The sequence below is a fragment of the Carcharodon carcharias genome, chromosome 14, assembly GCF_017639515.1.
Source record: "Carcharodon carcharias isolate sCarCar2 chromosome 14, sCarCar2.pri, whole genome shotgun sequence".
Classification (NCBI taxonomy): domain Eukaryota; kingdom Metazoa; phylum Chordata; class Chondrichthyes; order Lamniformes; family Lamnidae; genus Carcharodon; species Carcharodon carcharias.
Window position 1 is genome coordinate 125,961,109 of NC_054480.1, and position 25,412 is coordinate 125,986,520.

General features: G+C 43.5%; 2 protein-coding genes across 4 annotated transcripts in view; both read right to left on the bottom strand.

Moving 5' to 3' along the window:
* The window catches only part of si:ch73-61d6.3 (occludin), a 23,417-nt gene extending 18,908 nt beyond the window's left edge, over positions 1-4,509 (bottom strand). For 2 of the 3 annotated variants that reach the window (XM_041204662.1, XM_041204663.1), the window contains exons 1-2: positions 3,608-3,915; positions 527-1,305 (exon numbers count right to left, since the gene is read on the bottom strand). In XM_041204662.1, the coding sequence (XP_041060596.1) occupies positions 527-1,258 (732 nt within the window). In that variant the 5' untranslated portion in view covers positions 1,259-1,305; positions 3,608-3,915. Of the gene's footprint in view, positions 1-526; positions 1,306-3,607; positions 3,916-4,427 lie in introns of those variants that run through there. The other variant, XM_041204661.1, reaches the window with a different exon arrangement.
* Positions 1,281-25,029, bottom strand: LOC121287610 (MARVEL domain-containing protein 2-like). The gene is made up of 7 exons (XM_041205537.1): positions 23,832-25,029; positions 21,592-21,697; positions 20,951-21,122; positions 12,846-12,896; positions 11,122-11,230; positions 3,608-3,665; positions 1,281-1,305 (listed from the first exon to the last, which is right to left on the bottom strand). Exons 1-7 carry the CDS (start codon positions 25,027-25,029, stop codon positions 1,281-1,283), a joined length of 1,719 nt encoding a protein of 572 aa, XP_041061471.1.
* Between the last annotated feature and the right edge of the window lie 383 nt (positions 25,030-25,412).

Here is a 25,412-nt window from a genome sequence, read left to right on the forward strand (position 1 = left end):
CTGCAAAAGGCAGTGGATTTTTTAAAAAAAAATTTCACAGGGTGTGGGTACTGATGGCTAGGCCAGCATTTATTGTCTATCCCCAATTACCCTTGAGAAGGGCAATATATGTTGGCCTAGTCAGCAACACCCACACCCCCTAAAAGAATGAAAAAAAACTGACAATTTAACATTTTTAGACTGATTGATAGATTTTTGTTAGGTATGGGTATAAACAATATGCAGCAAAGGGAGGTAAAGAGAGTCGAGGTACAGATCAGCTATGAGTTAAATTATTAGTGGAGAAGGATTGAGGGGCAGAATGGCCTCCTCCTAAAATTCCATTCCTACAATTGAGTGGGTTAACGTAGAGCAGAAACCAAGGCCCTTCCTAGAGTTTACAACTTCGGGTGGTGAAGTTTATAATTCAGCCATTGTGAAATCATAAACTTTATCATGTTTTAGCAATAAACTGGAACAGAAATGGAAGAACAAATTTACGTTTTAGCCAAAGGCTGAGGCACCACCTCAATAAAACGTGACTCACCTCTTGAGGATCCACAACACAATAGTGATATAGATACTGATTAGCCATCATCATGCCACCTCCAGAATAGAACTGGTTGCACATCATCCTTATCTGGGAATAGTACATGGATCCTCCACTCCCGGCCGTGGGATTGACCCCCATGATGTATACAATGCTGGCAATCAGCTCCAACCCACCCAGGATAGCGCTGAATATCAGCAACAACAGGTAAAACTTCCGGCTTCTGGAGCTTTGGGACTTGCTAACGCTGGCAATGAAGAAGGCCAGTACAACAATAAAGGAAATGGCTGCCATTGCAATCATGAAGCCAGAGGCAGCCCTGGGGTCAGTGTGGCTACCATAGCCACCCATCCCAGGGTAATAGCTGCCACTACCGACTCCCCCCATCCCAGGATAATAGCTGCCTCCCATCCCAGGGTAATACCCGCCTCCTCCCAATATTCCGCCCATGCCATAGTTGTAACCATACTGCCATTGCAACGTAGATGCCACACATGCAAAAATTGTGAGACACAGGAGTACGACAATGCCCTCTAAAATACGGACAATCCCAGGTGGGGAGCTCCATTTGTAGAAGTGTTGTGGCTTATCCTCAATGTAGAATGAGCCTGGTGGAGGGGAACGCACATCATATTCATAACTGACAACGGAGGGTCCGTGTAGGATGGGTTGGGTGAAATGACTTGGGCTATAGGCAGGCGGGCTCCCCAATGGTCGGTTCTGATACATCGTGACGGTAAGTCCCAGGCAATTATTTTAAAGGTGGTTTACGTGACCTGGAAATGAACACAAAAAAGGAAGAAAATTTACCAGTAAGTCAACAGCACTGTATCAAGAGGCAGAGACTGTGGCTGAGATCAAGTCAGTGAGTTCAGAGATGGGAACCATGTTGAATTTAACTTGGGCTGAAGCTACTTAGCCACCCACTCTGTTTGAATTCAGATTCACTCCAGATGTTAGATGCTGAGTAATCCCAGATGCTAGATGCTGAGTAATCCCAGATGTGAATGGTCTCTGTGTCCATCAGCAGATGACTTAGTGCCATAGACCTGGGCACTAGCTGACTTCAATATCCATGAGGTGAGAGGTGGGATCTGGACACCTTCAGTCTAATGTGAAATGTTTTTAAAATTACCCAATTAACAATGAAAAGCTTTCAAACTGAGTTTGAGAAAGCCAGAATTCAATGCAAGTCATAGAAATATGCAGCATAGAGGGAAACCTTTCAGCCCATCAGGTCTGTGCTGGCTCACTGAAATTGGTTGCAATTGGTTTCACTCCCCTACACTTTCTCCATCACCTTACAAACTAGTCATAGAGCAAAATAATTGACTACTAGTTTAGCCTTGGTACTATTTACCAATTTTAACATAGCTTAACTGATCAAGACTAAACTTGTGCTTTGCGAGTCTGTTATGTGCCTACCAAAACCAATTTGTTAATTTAGTCTTGATCATTTCTTACCAAACTTAAATTGCCAGTTTAGCTGAGTTAATTCATCAGATTTAAAATCTGTAGTAGTTTAGTTTGTCATTTATCAAATGTACTTCAAATGTTGCTAGTTATTTACAAAACTTAACTGCTGAAACAGAAAGTGCTGGAAATATTCACCAGGTCAGTCAACATATGTGGAGAAAGCAGTAGTTTAGGCTTGTTAGTTATTTGCCAACCTAAACTAGTTTAAACTTATGTTTCTTATCAAACTAGTTTCATTCTAATGTTGCAGGTTCCATTTCAAAGCAAAGGTGTTTTATTCATTGGGTTCCCCAAATGAAATATTACTGGAAATAGTTGAGTTGGGATCCAATATGTTCATTTTACCTTCTGCTGAAGTCATTGATAAAGTAATCACTTTCCTCTTCCTTATGGGAGGAAACCTGTTGTCCTCACTCCATCTGGACTTGTATGTGATTCCAATCCCACTCATTGACTCTCCTCTGAGTTGGTCCAGCAACCCCCTCATTTGTATCAAAGCCATTACAAGTAGTTGAAAAAGTCAGCTCACCACCACTTTCTCAGGGCAACTAGAAGCAGCCACATGTAAGGTTTTTTAAATAAAAAAAATCAGGTGTCAGCCTGGATCATGGGCTCAAGTTTCTGGAGTTGGACTTTGAAATCAGGACCTTCTGAGTCAAAGGACCAGAACTGCCACAGCTGGCACCTACTGAATCTAGAATGAAACTAAAAGGACTGACAGATTTCTGAGCTTCCATCTAATTCCTAATTCAATTAGAAAACAAAAAAAAACACAGGAATTCCCTGGGATTGGGGGATTTGTTTGAGGAATGTGTTTGGTAAATTCATGGTGAGCATTACAGGTAAAATGGTAATCCTGTTAAATTACAGACCTCAGACACCAGTAACTGATTCCAATCCTCTTCCCTCGTGATATAAATCCCCTGTCAGGGTATTAACTGAAGCACAGACTCTCAATCCAATTTACTCCAGAACAGCTTCTGATTCTGGATTGTAAAATATAAAAACCTGCCCTAAGCCACTTGTAGTAAATTCTTTCCAGAGAGCTTCCCGTGTTAATCAGGGCTATTAATTTTAACCTTCCCAGAATGATTAACAAACTAACGTTAATACCTAAAGCCCTAACTTTTGACTGAGGGGGAAAATATTTATAAAACAAAACCACACAAATATAATTCTCCAAAGCCCTAAAAAAAAAGATTTTTTTATCATTTGCCAGAAATTAAACGAAGTTTACCCCTTTCGGCCTCGGAAGTATCGAATCGCCCCAACACACATCACAGAAACTAGGTTTTATTTCCAGGGCGATGACACCAGTAATATCCCACTGAATAAAATTCTTTGTCTCTCTCTGCCGCCAATTATTCCCAAATTGCAACACAATTATCTCCCGCCGCCTCCCGAGTCACTCACCTACATTTACCACCTGTTCAGCCTTTCCACTCTTTACGTCTTATTTGTGCACTTAATTTGCATTTAATTACCATGGCAACTCTCAAAAGACGGGACTTAAAACAGACAAATGTAAATATCTCAATTTATCCGGAGATCCCCAAACTCGCACTTAACGCGGACGTTTCACCCCGACTCTGAAAGTCTTACCTTTTCAACTCAAAGACTGTCAGCCTGAGCGCCCTGGAGGCAATTGCTTTGTTTTTCCCTGAGAACAAGTCGAATTAAAACAAATGTTTGATCTCTCTGACCCGGGCAGGTGCAGCAAGGATCCAAAACTTTCCTTCCCACCGTAAGAGTTTACACCCACTTGCTCCGACTCCTGAGAGTTTCAGTCCGTTACTGGAGGAAAATGGCAGCGAGAAAGGATTAATCATTCACCCGAGAAAAACAACAGGCAGAGAAGGCGAAAGTTCAGGATCACTCATTCTGACTTCCCCCAGCGCCCTTGCCAATTGCAAACTGAGCTTTGCTCTAGGAAGTTGGTGGAAGGGATTAAATTAGTAACCCCCCCCCCCCCCCCGCCTCTAATTTACAAAATGCAGAAGGAATATTGCAAATGCTGCAGAAGCGGATTTAACCCATTCACCCTCTCCACTTTCACAAACCATAGTAAACAGCCTCAGACTCAAACATTCAGAGAGAGCTTTATTGATCTGCGTTATATCAAAGTCCCATACAGTCAATGATCAATTACCGATTCCAAAAATAAATATATAAACCAAACTGAACAGATAAAGATTAGCTGCTCCTGTGGCGCCACAATACACCCACATGCAGAAACTACAGACAGACGCACACACACCCAGAAACTCTGCACGCACACAAACTCTACAAACACACACTGCTACCCCAATCATCACTATCCCCCAAGAAATGCATAAAAAGGAAAAAAAAAGCCAATTAATAAACTTAACTATTGTACTTCTGTCTCCAATCCATCCTGATCTAGCAAACTTAAACAGTTTACCCATATTATTTTGAAGACCTCAGTCAATCCTCCTAGAAGGTGTAGCTACAGCTCAGTGAGTAGTGTCTTATCTCTGAGTCAGAAAGTTATTTGTTTGAGCACCACCCCAGAGACCCAGTGACAAAATCCAGCCTGATATTCCAGTGCAGTACTGAAGGAATACTGCACTGTCAGAGATGCTGTCTGTCTTTTAAATGAGGTGCTAAATCAAGGTCCCGCCTGCCTCTCAGATGGATTTACAAGATCCCATGATACTATTTTCAATAAAAGGCAGGGGAGTTCTGCTTCATGTCCTGACCAATAATTATTCCTCAACTATGATCTCATTGCTGTTTGTGAAATCTTGCTGTGTGCAAATTGGCTGTAGTTCTGACATTATAACAGTATCAAATGTACTTCATTGACTTTCTTTCATTGTCTCTCTTTCTCTCTGCCTCCTCCTTTCTACCTTTTTGAAAGAGCCTCAGATCTTTGCCTACTCCAATAACTGAGGACTCTTTGGTTTAAATATTAATGTAACCGACTTTCCCCAAACCTTTTCCAAGGCCACTCTGACACTCACCATGTGAGGGGATCAAAAAAAACACCAACATTCTCAATCTGTCTGACTTGTACAAATAGAGGCGTATTTTTGTTCTATATTTAATTATTCCTTTAATTTAATTATTGCATTCATAATAACCTCATGGACCTGGTCATAAACCTTCAGGGTGGGTGTACTATAACCCCAGACCCTATGTCTGCTCAGCGGCCTTGAACGTGCTTGGAGTTGACTCTGTCCATAAGCATCAGATTATATTTATATTGAAAACATCTGGAGATATAGACTCGAGGGCGCAAGAATGTTTCTGGACTTTTAAAAAATTCTTTCATGGGGTGTGGGGGTCAATAGCAATGCTAGAATTTGTTGCACATCAACCAAGTGTCTTGCTAGGCCATTTCAGGGCACAGTTAAGGGTCAGCCACATTGCTGTGGGTCTGGTGTCACACGTAGGCCAGACCAGGTAAGGATGGCAGATTTCTTTCCCTAAAGGATATTAGTGAATCAGATGGGGCTTTTTTTTACAACAATCAATGATAGTTTCATGATCACCATTACTGAGACTAGCTTTATATTCCAGATTTATTAATTGAAATTCCATGGCTTTGAACTCATGACCCCAGAGCATTAGCCTGTGGATTATCTAGTCCAGTGTTGTTATCTCTATGCCATCATTCCCCACCCAAAAGAAAATGTGAGCTCACAATCCCACCAGGGCAGTTTGCGAATTTGAATTCAGTTAAAAAAGAAATCGTGAAGTAAAAATCTGGTATTAGCAAAAAGTGACCCTGAAGATGTCAGATTGTTTGTAAAAACCCATTTGATTCACTGGTGTCCTTTCAGGAAGGAATCCTGTTGTCCTTATCTGGTCTGGCCCGTAGGATCCAGGTATCTTTGAATAATCAGATTTAATCAACAACTACACAACAACTTGTTTAGGAATAACTATATGGTTAAAAGCGAAGCAACAAAACATGATGGTTAAGATTGTTGACAAAATGCTAAGATATAATTATAACATTGCTCACTTATTAGTAGATACTCAGCTCAACAACTGTAGAAGGGGGAGTGAGATAAGACGGCTGAGCCAGAGTTTTCTAACCTGGATTGTAAGTGAGACAAAGGTCAAGTGGTTTCTTTTTCAATATCCTGATTCTTTTGTAGGAATATATACATTGGTGTAACTACAAGGCAGGTTGACGAAGCTTTGCCGAGTGTTAGGACATATAAATGTGACAAGATGTATCTCTACCTGTTAATGTACGGATTGAGATTGGGCCTTGGCTTTTGCCAGAGTAAGTGCTGGAAAATATGTTTTTCATTTTCTATGTTAAGAACAATGGTATTAATAGAAATTGAAAAAGTGTAAAATGCCAGAAAATAGTTGAGCTTTGGATTGTCTGTAAAAAAGGGGGGAACAGGAAACATCTTTGAGGACCTATGTGTTGGCCTGGGGCATGTCTGTGGACAACTGTGGCCCAATCATGCTGACCAGAGATAACTACAGCTTAATATGGCATGGGGAGGGTCTCTGGACGGATTAAAAGAAGGAAACATGCAAGCATCATTGGCATAATTCAAGAGAAGACAGGACTATAGTCAACAGGACACAACCCAGGAACTGATGCCCCAGTGACTTTGGAGAGCAAGGACCAGAGATCGCTGTTACAAATACTGCCATTGTTAAGTATCAGTTTTATGTATGTTAATTGAACTTAATAAACTCTTGCTGCTAATAGAAGCAGTGTTCGTACCAGTTGGGTCAAAGAGTGGTTAAGATCCCTGTATTCCAAAAACCTTACAGGCCTACATATAACTCCAGTCCTACACCAATGCTGTCAACTCTTAACTGCCCCTCTGAAGTGACCCAGCATTCCCAAAAAGGGCAATGCGTTAATGTGTCACTCCAAGATCAATCCCAGGGTTGACTTTGCCAGATTCACACTCACCCTGAGGGGTCACATGACGACTAGTGCCCCAGTGAGGGCAGTGCTTTTGGGGAATGGGGGAACTTGGGTTGGGGGGGGTGGGGTGGTGCAGTGTTACAAGAAAACGTCCAGTGGGAAACAATTAAAAAGAATGGAAAGCTTGATCAGCTGTGGCACTGCTCCACACTCTTTGCCTCCCTTTCTCCTATAAGTTCACATTAAGCTCTCAATTTTAAGTGAACAACTCAGGGGGTGAGGGATGAGTCTCTGACTGCCTGCTCTTCATTACCTCCTAGTGGCTGGTTACAGATCAGTGTTGGCACATCACTCAATGACCCTCAGTCTGGGAATATTAGATGAGGGGAAATGTTAATGAGAGTGGTGAAATCCATTTATCTAACACCACACAATATCGTGCCTGGAAGGTTTTTAACCAAGACCCATTTGAAAGCCCTCCGAACTCTAGTTCAAGTCTCAATCCCACAAACAACATTTAACGTGTATACATGTGAGGGAAGACATAGTTGGAAAGGAAGGTGAGGGTGTGGAGATGCAAAAGGGTAAAAGTGTACAGAGACCAAGAAGCTCAGAACAGAATTCCGTGACAGTGAGCTCAGGGAGATAAATCCACAGACCCCATCAGCAATTTGGATGTTACAACAAAAAAATAGGGACATAGAGCACATAAGTAAAGCAATACAAAATATTGATATTTACAGTACAAGCTGCATATTGAGAGTCCCAATGCAGAAAGAAAATGAAAGCTACTGAAAATGAATAGTTTTGATTCATCATGGTGCCAGGAATGGGAAATTAGAAGTTATTTCCACTGTATTTGCCTTGCGAGTGTTTGATAGGGACAGTGTAGAGGGAGCTTTACTCTGTATCTAACCCCGTGCTGTACCTGCCCTGGGAGTGTTTGATGGGGACAGTGTAGAGGGAGCTTTACTCTGTATCTAACCCTGTGCTGTACGTGCCCTGGGAGTGTTTGATGGGAATGGTGTAGAGGGAGCTTTACTCTGTATCTAACCCTGTGCTGTACCTTTCATGGGAGTGTTTGATGGGGACAGTGTAGAGGGAGATTTACTCTGTATCTAACCCTATGCTGTACCTGCCCTGGGAATGTTTGATGGGGACAGTGTAGAGGGAGCTTTACTCAGTATCTAACCCTGTGCTGTACCTTTCATGGGAGTGTTTAATGGGACAGTATAGAGGGAGCTTTACTCTGTATCTAACCCTATGCTGTACCTCTCCTGAGAGTGATGGGACAGTGTAAAGGGATCTTTACTCTGTATCTAACCCCGTGCTGTACCTGCCCTGGGAGCGTTTGATGGGACAGTATAGAGGGAGCTTTACTCTGTATCTAACCCCGTGCTGTACCTGTACTGGGAGTGTTTGATGGGGACAGTGTAGAGAGAGCTTTACTCTGTATCTAACCCCGTGCTATACCTGTCCTGGGAGTGTTTGATGGGGATAGTGTAGAGAGAGCTTTACTCTATATCTAACCCAGTGCTGTACCTGTCCTGAGAGTGATGGGACAGTGTAAAGGGAACTTTACTCTGTATCTAACCTCGTGCTGTACCTGCCCTGGGAGCGTTTGATGGGACAGTATAGAGGGAGCTTTACTCTGTATCTAACCCCGTGCTGTACCTGTACTGTTTGATGGGGACAGTGTAGAGGGAGCTTTACTCTTTATCTAACCCCATGCTATCCTTGCGGTAACATTGTTTGATGCAGACACTGCACAGCACTTTTATTTTCAATTTACACTTTATGAATCCAGAATGAAGTCATAAAAGAAAAGAAAGTCTTGCATTTCTATATTGCCTTTCACAATCTGAGAACACGGCACAGAATTTCAATGTAGTAAATTTTGAAGTGCAGTCACTGCTTAATGTAGAGTACGTGGCAGCCAATTTGTGCACAGCAGAATCCCACAAACAGCACTGAAATAAATTACCAGATAATCTGTTTTCAGTGATTTTGGTTAAGGGCTGAATATTAGCTAGGATACCAGGAGAACTCCCATACTCTTCAAAACAGCGCAACAGGATTTTTTTTTTACCATAAATACTTGTGTAAAAGTCACATTTTTGAGACCCTTTTTTAAGCAAAAGATTCTGTACAGGTAATGTTTTCGAGCGGCTCACTTTCAACCACTGATTTGAGTCGCTCACACAGCCAGGAGAGAACTGTGCTGGCTTTTCACTTTCTCAGTTACAGCTGCTTGTGGCTCACCAGGGGTAGTGGAGCAAGAAGGAAGCCTAAAAAAGTAAAATTTTAATAATCCCTTTTCTTTTCCTGTGGGGTTATAGGGCTGTTTATGACTGACAGCTCAGTGAGGGAAAGTTTAATATGCTCGTGGTTCACACACACTGTGCATACTGCACTTGTCCCACTCTTACTTCCACCATTTTAATGAGAAATTAAACTTTCATTAAAATTCCCTGATATCTCCGTGAGCAAATTGCATTCTGTGATCTAGCACCGATACGCAAAGATCAGGAAACTCTTGCTTGAAATCCCAGGGCTTGCCCACCCCCGTGCTCTGCCCCCGGACCTGCTCCACGCCAGCCCGCCCTCCCGCAGCCATACCACACTGCAGGTGGGCTAAATTGTCTGTCAGTGGGGCTTGTGCTCCTCACTGGGGAGGAAGTCCTACCCTCAGGAGCTGCCTGCCAATCTGATTTGCTGGCAGCTCCGGCAGCCCCGGCAACACCAGAACTCACCAGTGGGTGCTGCCAGGCTCCAACCTGCCCAAGAAGGTCCAATGGATCCTGGAACAAGGTCAGTCTGGTTATTGGCCAGCTTAGGGAGGGAGTTTGGGGGAGGGGAATGGGGGTGGTGGGTTTTGGAAAGTAGGCAGGTGGAAGAAAGTGGGGGGGGTACTATCTTAGGGAGCGTTGCCCCCACTGATTTGTTAAAATGTTTTTTGCACAATGGCCTGCCCATTCCTGCCCAACTTCCCATGCCAACTGTGTTATGGCATGGGCAATGTATTACCCAGGTCAATTGGCTTGTTAACAAGCTCAGTTGACCCTTGCTTATTTATTTAAATATGACGGGTGGGCTGCTGATTTCGGTGCCTGTCCACCTCATGTCTTATGGAGATGAGCTCAGGGTGGGTGGGAAGAGGGTGGGCTCGGCCCCTGACCTATTTTACGTGTCCCTCCACTAAAAACACGCCTGGTGAGGGCATGTAAAATCCAGCCCCTGGTCTTTCCTGTGTTACTCTGAACACAGAGTGGGGCAGAAAGCTGCATCAGAGCAGGGTCTCCTATTGGAAAGTTGGGGTGGACTATTACTCGAGTTTATATGGTATATGCAGCTGAGAGGGCAGACTGGACCTGAGTTTAATATCTCAGTTGAAAGACGGTGTAGCTCTCCCCAAGTACTGGCACTGGGAATGTCAGCCTGAATTATAGGCCCTAGTTCCTGGAGCAGGACTTGTACCTACAACCATGTGACTCAGAGCTGAACATACTACCTGCTGCGCTGCAGCTCACCACAGAAACCCAACATAACTGTGAGCTGCAAACTAGAGGTTGAACATGTAATTTAGGCTGACACTTCAGTGCAATGTCATATTTCAGGTAGGACATTGAATCTAGGCCCCATGTATTTACTAGGATGAATGTGAAAGACCAAAGACCAAAACCACTCAAAAAAAACCCATATAATTGTTTATTTCATTTAAATTTTTGACTCGCTCTCAGTGGGTATCCTTAACAAGGCCAGCATTTGTTTCCTATCCCTACTTGTCCTGGATACAACTTGGCTAGGGTCACCTCAAAGGGCAAAGCGTCAATCACTGTTAGATACAGGCAGACATAGACCCAGATTGGGTAAGGACGTTGGGTTTATATCTCTTAAAGTGAACTTTCAGTTGAGTTTTTTCAACTGGTTCATGGTCACTTTTACTACTTTTAAATGGAATCCAAATTCTCAAACTGATTTGGACATTCTCTGGATGCCTAATTGTCCTCATTGTCATCCCTCAGTTTGAGGTTGATATATTCCTTATCCAGTAACATAGCTAACACACTTCATTGCCACTTCATTGCACTAAAATTGACTGTCAGGAATGGCTACTTAATAGCAACTAGAATTCCAAAGCAATTTATTGACTGCAAAGTGCTACAGAATGGCTCATGGCTGAGGAAGGTGCTATATAAATGCAAATGTTTATTTTCTTCTATATTATTCCAATCAAACTCTCAGTTACTGTCCCTGGAGCTGCATTCGAAATCATATTCTTGGATTCGTTGTTTGATGTATGAGAGCTTATTCTTCAAATACGTGCATCGTTCTTTCTTCTCCACAAATGTTGGGTCCTGCTTAATAAAATAAACCTTTATTAGATGGACGAACAGTTGTCACATGGATCGGAAACTCAGCTAAAGGAGTTCTTTCTGCCTCAATTAACACCTTCAGAAAGGACTTGAATGTACTTTGAAGGGGATTTTAAGAATTAAAAAAGAGCCAGCTGTAGGCTAACACTTCCTCACCTTTGAGTGAGAAGATGGTGGGTTCAGATCCTACTCCATAATCTAGGCCAACACTTTCAGCGCAGTACTGAGGGGATACTGCACTGTTAGAGATGCCTTCTTTCAGATGAGACATTAAATCAAAGTTTGATGTTAAGAATCCCATAACACTATGTCAAAGAAGGAAAGGGGCGTTCCTCCCAGTGTTCCGGGGCCAATATTTGTAGCTCGACAAATGTCACCAAAACAGATTATCTGGGTGTTGGCACTTTGCTATTTATGGGATCTCACTGTGCATAATTTGGCTGCCACTTTTCCTGCATTACGACAATTATGATGCTTCAAAAATACTTCATTGACTTTAGCATGTTATGAAATGTGCTTTAGAAATGGGAATCATTTTTTGAATTCTCTACCGAACTCAGTGGTACCTGGAATACTGAGTGAATGAGCCGTGAGATGTATCTGGATTAAGGTGTCCGTTTGGGTCATGAGGCTAGATTATTATCCTGATATTCTGCTTCATTCCCTTTGAGGTGTCAAAGAGAAATTTACCAGGGCTGTAATTGACAGGGATTTGCGGGTGTTTTCTATGGAACAGAGGTGGCTGAGCAGAGGTTTAATTGAGGTGTAAAACATTGCGAGGGGACTAGAATGGATAGGAAGGGCTTACTTCTGTTAAATGGAGGTCAAATACCATGCAGCATAGATTTCATATAATTGGTAGAAGGATTAGAGGAGAGTTGAGAAGCAATTTTTGCACTCAGAGGCTGGTGGGAATTTGAAACTCACTGTCTGAAAGGGTGGTAGAGGCAGAAACCCTTGCCACATTTAAAAACCACTTGGATATGAACTCAAAGTGCTGAAATATAAGGGACTACGGACCAGGAGTTGGAAAGTGGGATTAGGTTTGGAGTCTCTTTTTAGGCTGGCACAGACGTGATGGGCTGAATGGCCTCCTTCTGTGTCATGAATTTTCTGTGTTTCTGAGAAAATTTAATGCAAAACAGACCGAGTTAAGTCAAATATGGGAGGTGCTGTAAACAGTTAATAAAGAACACTAATTCTAGGTAGCTCACTCTGTGATAGACTCAGCTAATAGAGACGGTGTGAGGTTTGAAATGTTGGATCTGGAACATAAACATTTGACCAATTAATTTAAACATTTTATGTAAGAGTTGAGTCCATGATTGGTCAAAGCCAGCCACAGATATCATTGTTCATAAAGCCAGTCTGACCAATCAGATATGAAGAATCAATTCTAGAAACCCTTATAAGGTGGGCACCATCTTTTCATTTTCTTTCACCTCAATGTGATTTTCTGCTCTGACTCAACATTTTCTAAATTGAGCTAAGATAAAGATCAGCCATTGTCTGATTGAATGGCGGGTGGAACAGACTCAAGGGACTGACTAGTGCTATTTATTTATTCCCTCTGCCCATTGTGAAGGTGAATACTCACGTTGATCTTCTCCTTGTAATCTTCAACAATCTTCATTATCCTCTTGTGTTCCTGGAACAGGAGAGGCAAAGGTTGGTGGCTGATTGGGATCACAGTGTGATGGGAGCAGGATTTAACAGCACAGCCTGCTGACGATTCTTTGGTCCAGGGCATTCAGTCATTGCTTGCAAACCTGAACTGGACTCAGTCCTTACTGAGTGTAACCGCCTGAGTCATCAGCTCACTGACATTATTTCCATGCACATGGAACCTTGGAGAACAACCCCTCTTACCATCTGTTCCTTCAGCCCCCTTTGTTTACAGCCTCTCTCACTCAGACTCTCCACACTATCTCCTCATGGCCCAGTGAGGCACACTAACGTTTGGGACTGAGTCCCTGGGAGGATTCAGTGGGTAAAGTAATGCTCTATATCATATTGAGCCTTGCAGGCCATGTAGGTACCAGGGTCAGCTGATCTTGGCTGGGGCATTACTGGACTGCTACAATTGATGTTAGCAACCCTTGGCGAAGGACCAGGGCTGGAGATGGGGGAAGTGCAAACAAAAGATTTCAGTCATGGTTCCCTGATCCGGTTAACCTAACTGGAAAGTAGCTGTTGGGCGAGAGCAGAATCTGACTCACATCCAAGGCTGAATTTTGTTCCACCAATCACTGCCTGATCAGAGACTTGTTGGCGCTGGTTGGACCTCTACCTCAGTGGTTGTTGGCACCTCCAGCTGTGTGCCACAGGTTGGGGCAGTCACTCCAGCAAACACTCTGGACCCCTCCTCAACATACTTTAACAAACTCTCAAGCTCACAGCAACATGTAGTTTTTGAAATCAGTGGAATATTTCTCGCTCTTATCAACTCCTTATCAGCAGCTTAGAGACGATGAAACAAAAGCTGAGAGCTGTTAAATATTTGCTGCTAACAGTTGGTGCAGGTGAGGCCTTAAACAATCCTCAAACACTGGGTCCTGACTAATCACGAGTCTTTCCCATGGTGAGTGAAAAGAATGGCTTGCATTTCTGTCACGACTTCCATATCCTTGGAACATCTCAAAGTGGTTTACGGGCAACACAATTACTGTGTGAAGTGTCAGCATTGCCATGATGCGGGAACCACGGCAGCTAATTTACACACAGCAAGATCTCACAAATAACAATGAGATAATGACATCCATTTTTAATGATATTGGTCGAAGGATAAATATTGGCCAAGACACTGGGGAGAGCTCCCCAGTTCTTCAAAGACTGGGCCCACTGGATCTTTCACATCCACCTGAAGTTGCACCTCCTGAAGTGCGGCACTCCCTCAGTACTGACCCTCCGACAGTGCAGCACGCCCTCAGTACTGATCCTTCGACAGCGCAGCACTCCCCCAGTACTGACCCTCTGACTGTGCAGCGCTCCCTCAGTACTTACCCTCTGATGGTGCAGCACTCCCTCAATACTGACCCTCCTACCGTGCAACACTCCCTCAGTACTGACCATCCTACAGTGCAGTGCTCCCTCAGTAGACCATACGACAGTGCAGTTCTCCCTCAGTACTGACCCTCCGACAGTGCAGAGCTCCCTCAATACTGACCCTCTGACAGTGTAGCACTCACTCAGCACTGATCCTCCTACAGTGCCACACTCCTTCAGCACTGACTCCCCGACAAGTGCAGCGCTCCCTCAATACTGACCATTCGACAGTGTCATGCTCCTTCAGCACTGAACCCCTGACAGTGGCAGTGCTCCCTCAGCACTGACTCTCTGATAGTGCAGCACTCCCTCAGTACTGACCATTCAACAGCGCAGTATTCCCTCAGTACTGACCCTCTGACAGAGCAGCATTCCCTCAGTACTGACCATTCGACAGTGCAGAGCTCCCTTTCTGCTGACCCTCTGACAGTACTGTGCTCCCTCAATACTGACCATTTAACAGCGCAGCACTCCCTCATTACTGACCCTTCGATACTGCAGCACTCCCTCAATACCGACCATTCAACAGTGCGGCACTCCCTCAGAACTGACCCTCTGACAGTGCAGCATTCTCTTAGTACTGACCCTCTGATAGTGTAGCGCCCCCTCAATACTGACCCTTCGACAGTGCAGCACTCCCTCAGTACTGACCCTCCGACAGTGCAGCATTCTCTCACTGCTGACCATCCAACAATGTGGCACTCCGTCAGTACCAACTCTCCAATTGTGCAGCGCTCCCTTAGTACTGACCCTCTGACAGTGCAGCATTTCCTCACTACTGACCGTCCGACAGTGCGACACTCCCTCGGTACTGCACCCAGGTGTGAACCTGGACTTGAAACAAATGATCCAGCAACAATATTTGCAGAAGAGCATAGGAGCCTCCCCAATGTCCTGACAATATTTCACCCTTAACTAACATCACTAAAATCAGATCATCTGGTAATTTGTTTCATTGTTGTTTGTGGGATCTTGCAAGTCTTTTTCTTTGTTCTCACTCACGAACTGCACACAATTCCCAGCGAGTGTTGGTGATTGGTTCCAGAAGCTGGAAGTCCAGCTCATTCCCTCTCTTTGTCCCTGGATTCTGAGGCCAGTAACATACTTCCTAACTGTCTGGCAAATGCAACAACACAAAACCATAATGTAGTGAATCTTTCCTCAGGAGGGATGCATATCAGAATGGTAAGATTTGTGAATCGGTGTAGGGTTTTGGAGCCGTGTTATTATTGCAGCTGTTCGGACTCCTGGCACCTGAATCAGGCACAATCGCATCCAATACTGAGCGGTGCAAAAACTCAAAAGTCAGACCCTTAGCAGTCACAGCCTTTTCAATGGTTATTATGTCCTGACCTCGACAGCAATTCTGTCTGGTCAATATATGTTCACTGGGATTTGACTGAGTCTCTGAACTGAGCACAAAAGAAAGAGACTGAGAAAGGGAGAGAGAAAGAGAATGAAAGACAGACAGGGGAGACAGAGAGAGAAAAAAGGAAGAGAAAGAAAAAGTAACATAGTGGGCAAGGCAACAAACAAACAAAGTCAGGGTTCAGGCCATCTGCTCAGGGCTGAAGAGGAACTTGCAGTGGGAGGGGGAGGATCCAGTGGTCGTGGTCCATGTAGATACCAACGACATAAGTAGGACAAGGAAAGAGGTTCTGCATTGTCAAAATTAAGAAGCAGAACCTCAAAGGTAATAATCTCTGGATTATTACCTGAGCCATGTGCAAATTGGCAAATAGTAAATAATATTAGGGAGATGAATGTGTGGCTCAGAGATTGGTGTGGGAGAAGTGGGTTCAGGTTTGTGGGGTACTGGCACCAGTACTGGACAAAGTAGGGACTGTACCTTGGGACAGTCTGAACCATGCTGGGATCAGTGTTCTAGCAAGCCACATATCAAGGGATGTAGAGAGGGCTTTAAACTGAACAAGGGGAATCAAGAGATAAAAACAAAAAAAACTGCAGATGCTGGAAATCCAAAACAAAAACAGAATTACCTGGAAAAACTCAGCAAGTCTGGCAGCATCGGCGGAGAAGAAAAGAGTTGACGTTTCGAGTCCTCATGACCCTTCGACAAAACTTGAGTTCGAGTACTCAAGTTCTGTCGAAGGGTCATGAGGACTCGAAACGTCAACTCTTTTCTTCTCCGCCAATGCTGCCAGACCTGCTGAGTTTTTCCAGGTAATTCTGTTTTTGTGAAGGGGAATCAAGCTTGGGTACAGGTAGTAAATTAAGGGGTAACATCAAGGCAGGAGAGCAAAATATAACATGGGAAATGAGGGTCAGAGAATGGCGGGAATGGACAGAGCCAAAAAACCTAAGAATACACCAACAATCTAGGCTAGATGTTACAAAGATAACAAAAAAACAAAACTAAAGGCTTTGTATTTGAATGCGTGTAGCATTCATTATAAAGTAAATGATTGTTAGCGCACATTTTAGTAAATAAATATAATCTGATAGCATTATGGAGACGTGGCTGCAAAATGACAAGGATTGAGTCCTGAATGTTGAGGGGTAAATTACATTCAAGAAGAATAGGAAGCTAGGTAAAGGTGGAGGGGTAGCATTGTTAATCAAGGATGGCACTGGTGCAATTGTTTGAGATGACTTTGGTTCAGGAGATCAGGATGTAGAATCGGTTTGGGTGGAGAGGAGGAATAGTAGGGGAAAGAAGTAATTAGTGGAAGCGGTCTACAGGCCTCCTAACAGTAACCACAATGTAGGACAAAGTATACAAAAATAAATATTGGGTGTTTTTGATAAAGGGATAGCAATAATCATGGGTGATTTTAATCTACATATAAACTGGAAAAATCAGATTGCCAGTTGTAGCCTGAAGGAGGAGTTCATAGAATGCTTTCGAGAGAGATTCTTAGAGCAGCATGTTCTGGAACTTACCAGAGAGCAGGTTATATTAGAATTGGTATTGTGTAATGTGACAGGATTAATTAATGACCTCAGGGTAAATACATCCCTAGATAGCAGTGACCACAATATGATTGAATTTTACATCTAGTTTGAAAGGGAGAAGAGTGGGTCTAAGACTAGCATTTTAAACCTAATAAAGGCAACTATGTGGGCATGAAAGCTGAACTAGCTGAAGTTAATGGGATACTAGGCTAGAGGATAGATCAATAGTGAAGCAGTGGCAGACACTTAAGGGGATATTTCAGAATACTCAGAATAAGTATATTCCTACTATTAAGCAAAATTCTAAGGGGAGGAATCACCATCTGTGGCTAATTAAAGAAGTTAAGGCAAGCATCAAACTTAAGGAAAAATCATATAACTGTGCAAAGATGAGTGGCAGGACAGCTGATTGGTCAGAATATAAAGAACAGCAGAGAATGACTTAAAAGGTTAATCAGGAGAAAAATTAGAGTATGAGAGGAAGCAAGCTAGAAATGTAAAATGGATAGCAAGAATTTCTACAGGTATTTAAACAGGAAAAGAATAAGTAAAGTGAGTGTTGGTCCTCTAGAGAGTGACAATGGGGAGTTAATTGTAGATAATAAGGAAACCGCAGATGAAATGAACAAATATTTTTCTTCTGTCTTCACAACAGAGAATACAAAAAACATTCCAGTAATAGCTATAAATCAGGGGATGGAAGGGTGAGAGGAACTTGGTGAGATTACAATCACTAGGGAAGTCATATTGAGCAAACTGACAGAGCTGCGGGCTGACAAGTCTCCGGGTCCTGATGGACTTCATCCTAGGGTCTTAAAAGTGTTGGCTAATGAGGTAGTAGAGGTATTGGTGTTGATTTTTCAAAATTCGTTACATTCTGAAAGGGTTCCATCAGACTGGAAAGTAGCAAATCTCACCCCTCTATTCAAGAAGGGAGGGAGGCAGAAAACAGGGAACTATAGGCCAGTTAGCTTGATGTCTGTCGTGGGGGTTATAGCCGAGCACTTAGAGAAACTCAAGGTAATCAGGAAGAGTCAGCAAGGTTTTGTGAAAGGGAAATCATGTTTAACCCATTTATTGGAGTTCTTTGAGGGAGTAACACCTGCTGTGGATAAAGAGGACCCTGTAGACGTACTGTACTTGGATTTCCAGAAGGCATTTGATAAAGTGCCACATCAAAGATTATTGTGGTAAATAAAAGCTCATGGTGTAGAGGGTAACATTTTAGCCTGGATAGAAGATTGGCTGGCTGGCAGAAAACAGACAGTATGCATAAATGGGTCCTCTTCTGATTGGCAGGATGTGATGAGTAGGGTCCCACAAGGGTCTGTGCTGGGGCCTCAACTTTTTACAATTTATATCAATGACTTAGATGAGGGGAGTGAAGACATGGTAGCTAAATTTGCAGAGAACACAAAGATAGATAGGAAAGTATGTTGTGAAGAGGACATAAGGAGGTTGCAGACAGATATAGATAGGTTGAGTGAGTAGGCAAACATCTGGCAGATGGAGTATAATGTGGGAAACTGTTCACTTTGGCAGGAAGAATAAAAAAGCAGATTATTACTTAAACTGAGAACAACTACAGAATTCCGAAATACATAGATTTCCAGCTGTTCTTGTGCATGAATCACAAAAAGTTAGTATGCAGGTACAGCAAGTAATTAAGAAGGCTAATGGAATGCTATGCTTTATTATGAAAGGAAATGAACACAAAAGTAAGGATGTTATGCTTTAGTTATACAGGGCATTGGTGAGACCACATCTTAAATACTGTGTACAGTTTTGGAAGAATGTAAATGCATTGGAGGCGGTTCAGAGGAGGTTTCCTAGATTAATACCTGGAATAAGCGGATTGTCTTATGAGGAAAGGTTTGACAGGCTGGGCTTGTTTCCACTGGAGTTTAGAAGAGTGAGGGGTGACTTGATTGAAGTATATAAGATCCTGAACGGCCTAGACAAGGTGGACATGGAAAGGATGTTTCCTCTGGTGGGTGAGTCCAGAACTAGGGGGCACTGTGTTAAAATTAAGCATCATCCTTTTAGGACAGAGATGAGGAGAAATTTTTTCTCTCAGAGGGTTGTGCGACTTTGGAACTCTCTGCTTCAGAAGGCGGTGGAAGCAGAGTTAGTATTTTTAAGGCAAAGGTAGATAAATTCCTGTTAGGCAAGGGAATCAAAGGTTATCAGGGGTAGATGGGAATGTGGAATTCAAAACACAAACAGATCAGCCATGATATTATTGAATGGCAGAGCAGGCTCAAGGGGCTGATGGCCTTCTCCTGCTCCTATTTCATATGTTCACATGTTGGTACATTGTGGGTTATTGAGAAAATTTAAATTACCTATGTTTTTACTTTGTTCTTGAGAATTGTTGCCAAGCACCCTGGGCTATACATACATCGGGGAATAGAGTACAAAAGCAAGGAAATTATGTTAAAATTTTATAATACACTTTTTCTGCCTCAACTGGAGTATTGTGCCCAGTTCTGGGCACCACACATTTGGAAGGATGTGAGGACATTAGAGAGAGTGTAGAAAAGATTCACAAGAATATTTCCAGGGATGAGGAACTTCAATTATAAATAATCATTCAATAGTATGGAACTTGAGTATTGCTGAAAACAAAGACAAGCTGCCAAAGCTTTTCATCTAGCATTCATCAGGACAGATCACAGGAAATTACCAACAGCAAATGGGACAACAATTTATACTGCATGAGAAGAGAGCATTGATCGGTTGGCAAGTGGACTCTGATTAGCAGAGGTGTTGCCATGGAGAATGCAGCATGGAACAATTAACTGCCAAGCTTTTGTTCAAATTCAAACCAGGCAGGCCAACTCTGATTGGTCAAGGCATGAGGCATGAGCCAGGGAATGGCTTTCCCCCCAAGCTTTTGTTTAGCTGACAAAGGCGCTATGCGTGACATGCCCCTTCTGTCTACAAAGGTCAAGGCATGCGTAAGTGAGCCACACCACGAGCCCGACTGATAATCTTAAATCTGTTTTCAGTGTAGTTCTTAGCACAATCATAATCTGTCCTGATCAGTGCACGACACAAAGCTTAAACTTCAGTTATGTAGAAAGATTGCATTACTGGGACTCTTCTCCTTGAAGAAGGTTGAGAAGAGATTTGATCGAGGTATTCAAAATCATGAGGGGCCTGGACAGAGAAACTGTTCCCATTGGTGGGAGGATAGAAAACGAGAGGGCAGAGATTTAAGGTAATTGGCAAAAGAAGCAATGGAGACATGAGGAAAAACTTTTTCATGCAGCGAATGGTTAGGATCTGGTATGCACTGCCTGAGAGTGTGGCGGAGGCAGGTTCAATCAAGGCAGTCAAAAGGGAATTGGATCTTATCTGAGGAAGAAAAATATGCAGAGTTATGGGGAAAAGGTGGAGGAGTGGCACTAAGTGAATTTCTCCTACAGAGAGCCAGCATGGGCAGGAGGGGCTGAATGGCCTCCTACTGTGTTGTAACCATTCTATGATTCTACCTCTGGTTGAACATATTCTTAGAGGTTTCATCACAGCTCAAATATTTTTTACAACTAATACGCAAAAGTGTTCAAAGGAAGTTAAAAACTTACAATGTCTCTATGAGTTTTCTCCCTGGTTGCTCACAGCAGTGTCCTGGACATTGATACCCAATTCCTGGAGACTCCAGGGTAATCCTGAAGAGTTGGTAAACCCTAACCCAGAAATGGGAGCAATCTGTGTCTGAACTGTGTGTTCACTGACCTCTGAACTCTCTGTGTATCGAGGCAGTTTTTCTATCAGATCCTTCAGCTCTCTGAACTTTTTGTTGGCTGCATAGATCTCAGAGTGTAGTTCTTTGTATTCGGCATACTGGTCGTTGAACACTCCTTTATAACGCTCTCGTTCCTCCCCAGATTCGATCTTTGGGTACTTTCTACGAGAGAACAAAGTACAGCTTACAGTGGGATGGATCAGCCTCTGCGCTTACTCTCCATCATGCTGTCACATGTCTTGGTTATACCTGCAGCAAAGGTTCAATTGGGTTACACTCATTGATAAAATGAGGGTATTACTGAGTTATACTCAGCTACAACTGGTACTTACGGAGCAGTATTAACATAGTAAAACGTCAAAAGATGCTTCACGGGAGCGATTATCAAACACTATTTGACACCAAGACACGTTAGATGATATTAGGTCAGATGACCAAAAGCTTGATAGGCTTTAAGGAGCGAGAGATAGGGAATTCCCAGGTTTAGAGCCCAGGCAGCTGATGGCCTGGCTGTTAATGGTGGAACAATGAAAATAAGAGGTCAGAACTGGAGTTATACTGACCTCCAGGTGAAGATATTATTAACTGTTAATAATAACTTTGTGTTTACTAACAAAATAAATATCCTTACGTTACATAATCAGGAATGATGAGGGGCTTTGGAATATATCCGGCTGGAATAGATTTGTTGAGGGCGCTGGGACCATTGGAGCAGAGCTGGATGTTTTTGGTGACCCCTTCCTCCAGGGTCTGTGGTGTCTTTCTTCTGAATGACATGCGCTTGAATGAGAATGACCGTTTCTGTCCAATCACTGCACCTGTTTTACGCTACAAGAGAAAACACAAAGTTAAGTCGACTGGAAACTCGGCCCCGATGGACTAAAGCAATTGTTTTACATGCTCACTGGAGCCGTGGGGGTGGATTGGAGTGAATAACCCTAATACTTAAACTTCGTTGGATCGCAGTGTTGGCAAATCATGTCCTCACATCATATCCATACACATCTTCCAGCAAAAGGGGACTGGATAACCACAAGGAACAGTAAGCCTGGTTTTCACTCCCTACCCTACTCCACCACAATCCAGTTTTCCCTTGTTGCCCATAAAGACACAAACACAGAAACAACTTGCATTTATATAGCACCTTTAATGTAGCAAAACACTCTAAGGTGCTTTACAGGAGATAAACCTGGACATTAACACAAATAATATTAAGACAGGTGCTGATGTAGGTTTTAAAGTGCATCTTTAAGGAGGAAAGGAGATGGAGAGATTTAGGGAGGGAATTCCAGAGGGTCTTACTAAATTCTTACTAAGTTCATACAGGGCTTGACAGGGTAGATGTGGATAGGATGTTTCCCCAGCTGGTGAGTCTAGAACCAGGGAACACAGTCTCAGAATAAGGGGCAGGCTGTTTAAGACTGATGAGGAATTTCTTCACTCAGAGAGTGACGAATCTTTGGAATTCTCTACTCCAGAGGGCTGTGGAAGCTCAATCATTGAGTATGTTCAAAACAGAAAGTGATAGATTTCTGGAGACTAATGACATCAAAGGATATGGGGACAGTGCGGGAAAGTGGCATTGAAGTAGATGATCAGCCGTGATCTAATGGAATGTCAGAGCAGGCTCGATGGGCTGAATAGCCTACCCCTATTCCTATGTCTTGGCAGCTGAAGGTGCCAATGGTGGAGCGATGGAAATCAGGGATGCTAAACAGGTCAGAATTGGAGGAGTGCAGAAATCTCAGCAGGCTGTGGAGCTGGAGGGAGTTACAGACAAAGGGAAGGGGTGAGGTTATAGCAGGATTTGAAAACAATGATGAGGATCTTAACATTGAGGCATTGCTGGACTGGGAGCCAATGTAGGTCAATGAGCACAAAAGTGATGGGTGAATGGGGCTTGATGCGAATTAGGAAATGGGAAGCAGAGTTTTGAATGACCTCAAATTTAAGGATGGTGGTAGATAGGACTGCAGCTAGAAGAATGTTGAAAATAAGTCCAGAAACAACAAAAGCTTGGATGAGAGTTTCAGTCGCGGACATGCTGAGGCAGAGCGGAAATGGGAGATATTACGAAGGTGGAGACAGATGGTCTTGTGGAGAAGATGTGGTGTTGGAAACTCAGCTCTGGGTCAACTAGGTTAGCAAGGTTATGAATAATCTGGTTCAGCCTCAGACAGTTTCCAGAGGAGGGATGGACTTGGTAGTGAGGGAATAGAGTTTGTACTAGGGAATGAAGACAATGGCTTCAGATTTCCCAATATTTAATTGAAAGAAATTTCTGCTCATCCAGTACCAGATGTTGGACAAGCAGTTTGATAATTTAGCAACAGTGGAGGAGTTGAGAAAGGTGGTGGTGAAGTAGAGCTGGGTGTCGTCAGCGTACATTTGAAAACTAGCATTGTGCTTTTGGACAATGTTGTCAAAGGGCAGAATGTAGATGAGAAATAGGAGGGGGCAAGGATAGATCCCTGTGGGGCACCAGGGGTAACAGTGCAAGAGTGGAAAGAGAAACTTTGCAGACGATTTTCTGATTATGGCTGTACAGATAAGAATGGAAAAAGGTGAGAGTGGTCTTACCCAGCTGGATGACAGTGGAGAGGTGTGAGAGGAGGATGGTGGGGTCAACCATGTAAGCTGCAGACAGGTCAAGCAGTACAAGGAGGAAAAGTTACCATGCTCACACTCACGTAGGATGTCATTTGTGACCCTTGACAAGAACCGTTTCAGTCCTGTGTCAATGTATATCTGTGTTTACTTCTCTTTTTTACCAAAAATTGTGTTGTAAAGAATTGGTTCAGGGTGCAAGAGTTATCTGTCCAGAAGTAATACCATCCTTATACAAGCTAATATCTTCGGGTGACTTAAGACTAGACACTGTTGCCTCATCTACTAATGTAGCAGAGTGTACCTTGTTCCTAAAGGCTTCTCTTTCCCGTCTGGTCTGTTCATGACGCCACACTTTGAGACACACAATTGCACTGATCAGGTACAGGAGCATGTTGACGAATAGGAAGGCTGCGGCTGCAATCTGCCCACTCAGCACCTGACACAGCTGGTAGTACAGGGGGCTGTTGGCCATCATGGTATAGCACAGACCCTCAAGACTGAAACCATTGATGTAGACAATGCCAGCCGCCATGTATGAAAAGAAGAGGCAAGTGTTTATAATGAATTCCGTCAGAGGCCACCAATCTGAGTCAAGGAGAATGGTTCTATAATAGAGTGTCAGTCCCAAGACCAGGAGTCCCACTGTGACAATCCAGGCCAGGCCAGCCATGACCAGGACAAAAGGGGTTTTGGGTCCGCTGTAGTAATAATTGTTCCCAAACCCATAGCTTGGCAAAGATCCCCCAATGACATTGTACCACTGGTTGTCTTTCTGAATGTATGCACATATACAGGCAAACACCATTGCTCCGAAGAGCAGCTCTATCACTCCCAGTACCCGCAGCAACCCTGGCCACGACTTCATGTAAGCATGTTTCAACTGATAGACGTGAACTCTCTCCATGTAGCTCTGGGCTGATTCGGGCTGCTTCTCCGTGAAATCACTCCGAAATGTTGTTCCTGCTTCCATTTCCTTTTCTGTCCATGTCCCACAATCGAACATCCTCGAGTTCTTATTTTTGGCTGCCTGCTGGGAATCCTCCTCAGAGGCACCGCTGCCAATCGATGCGGTCCTGCGCCGGCTCAGAAGAGGTGACACTGGGGGTGAATCCTCCTCCACTCCCCATGCCAATTTAAAGTTGAACATCTGCTTCGCACGCCCATGGCGGCCCCTTAAGAAATTCTTCCAAGAGTCGGGGATGAATCTTCTCTTTGGTTTGATGTCGGGCACGGGCATCTCTGTTTCTGGTTCACCCACTGGCAACTGTAGGGGCAAAGGAGGGGGCTCACCCATTGCTCTGAAAGTGTCACTTTCGTTGCTGGTGCTTGTCTCTGTGTTTGACATCAAGTGTGAGGGCAGCATCTGCCTCTGCGGGTCAGAATACTCAGCCTCTTCGTCATTGGCTACTGTCCGGTTCCTGCCGTAACCATAGGTTACAGTGCTCCAATCCGAAGACATCATTACTCTTTCACCTGTTTGAACACTCCAACTTAACAAAGAGAAGGGGGTGGCCAAAGGGAGCCACAGTGTTCAATCAGCACAAATAGAACTGCCTTTCCCACGTTCAATTTAACAAATCTGTTGGTTGCTTTAACCACTTCAGAACGTCACCTTGGTGAACTTCTGCTCCTTTGATGTCAGGCTGAGAGTGAGTTTGGCACGATGCCCTCAATGACTTCAATTCCTTTGTGGTGTGTCAGAAGTCGAGCATTAATCCTAAACCAAACAGAAGCAAAACAAAATTCCTTTGATTTTTGGATTTTTAACTTATTTTTGTTTCTGTCTGCTTGATATCCTCACCGGATAGATGTGCGCACACACACATACACACACAGAAGACA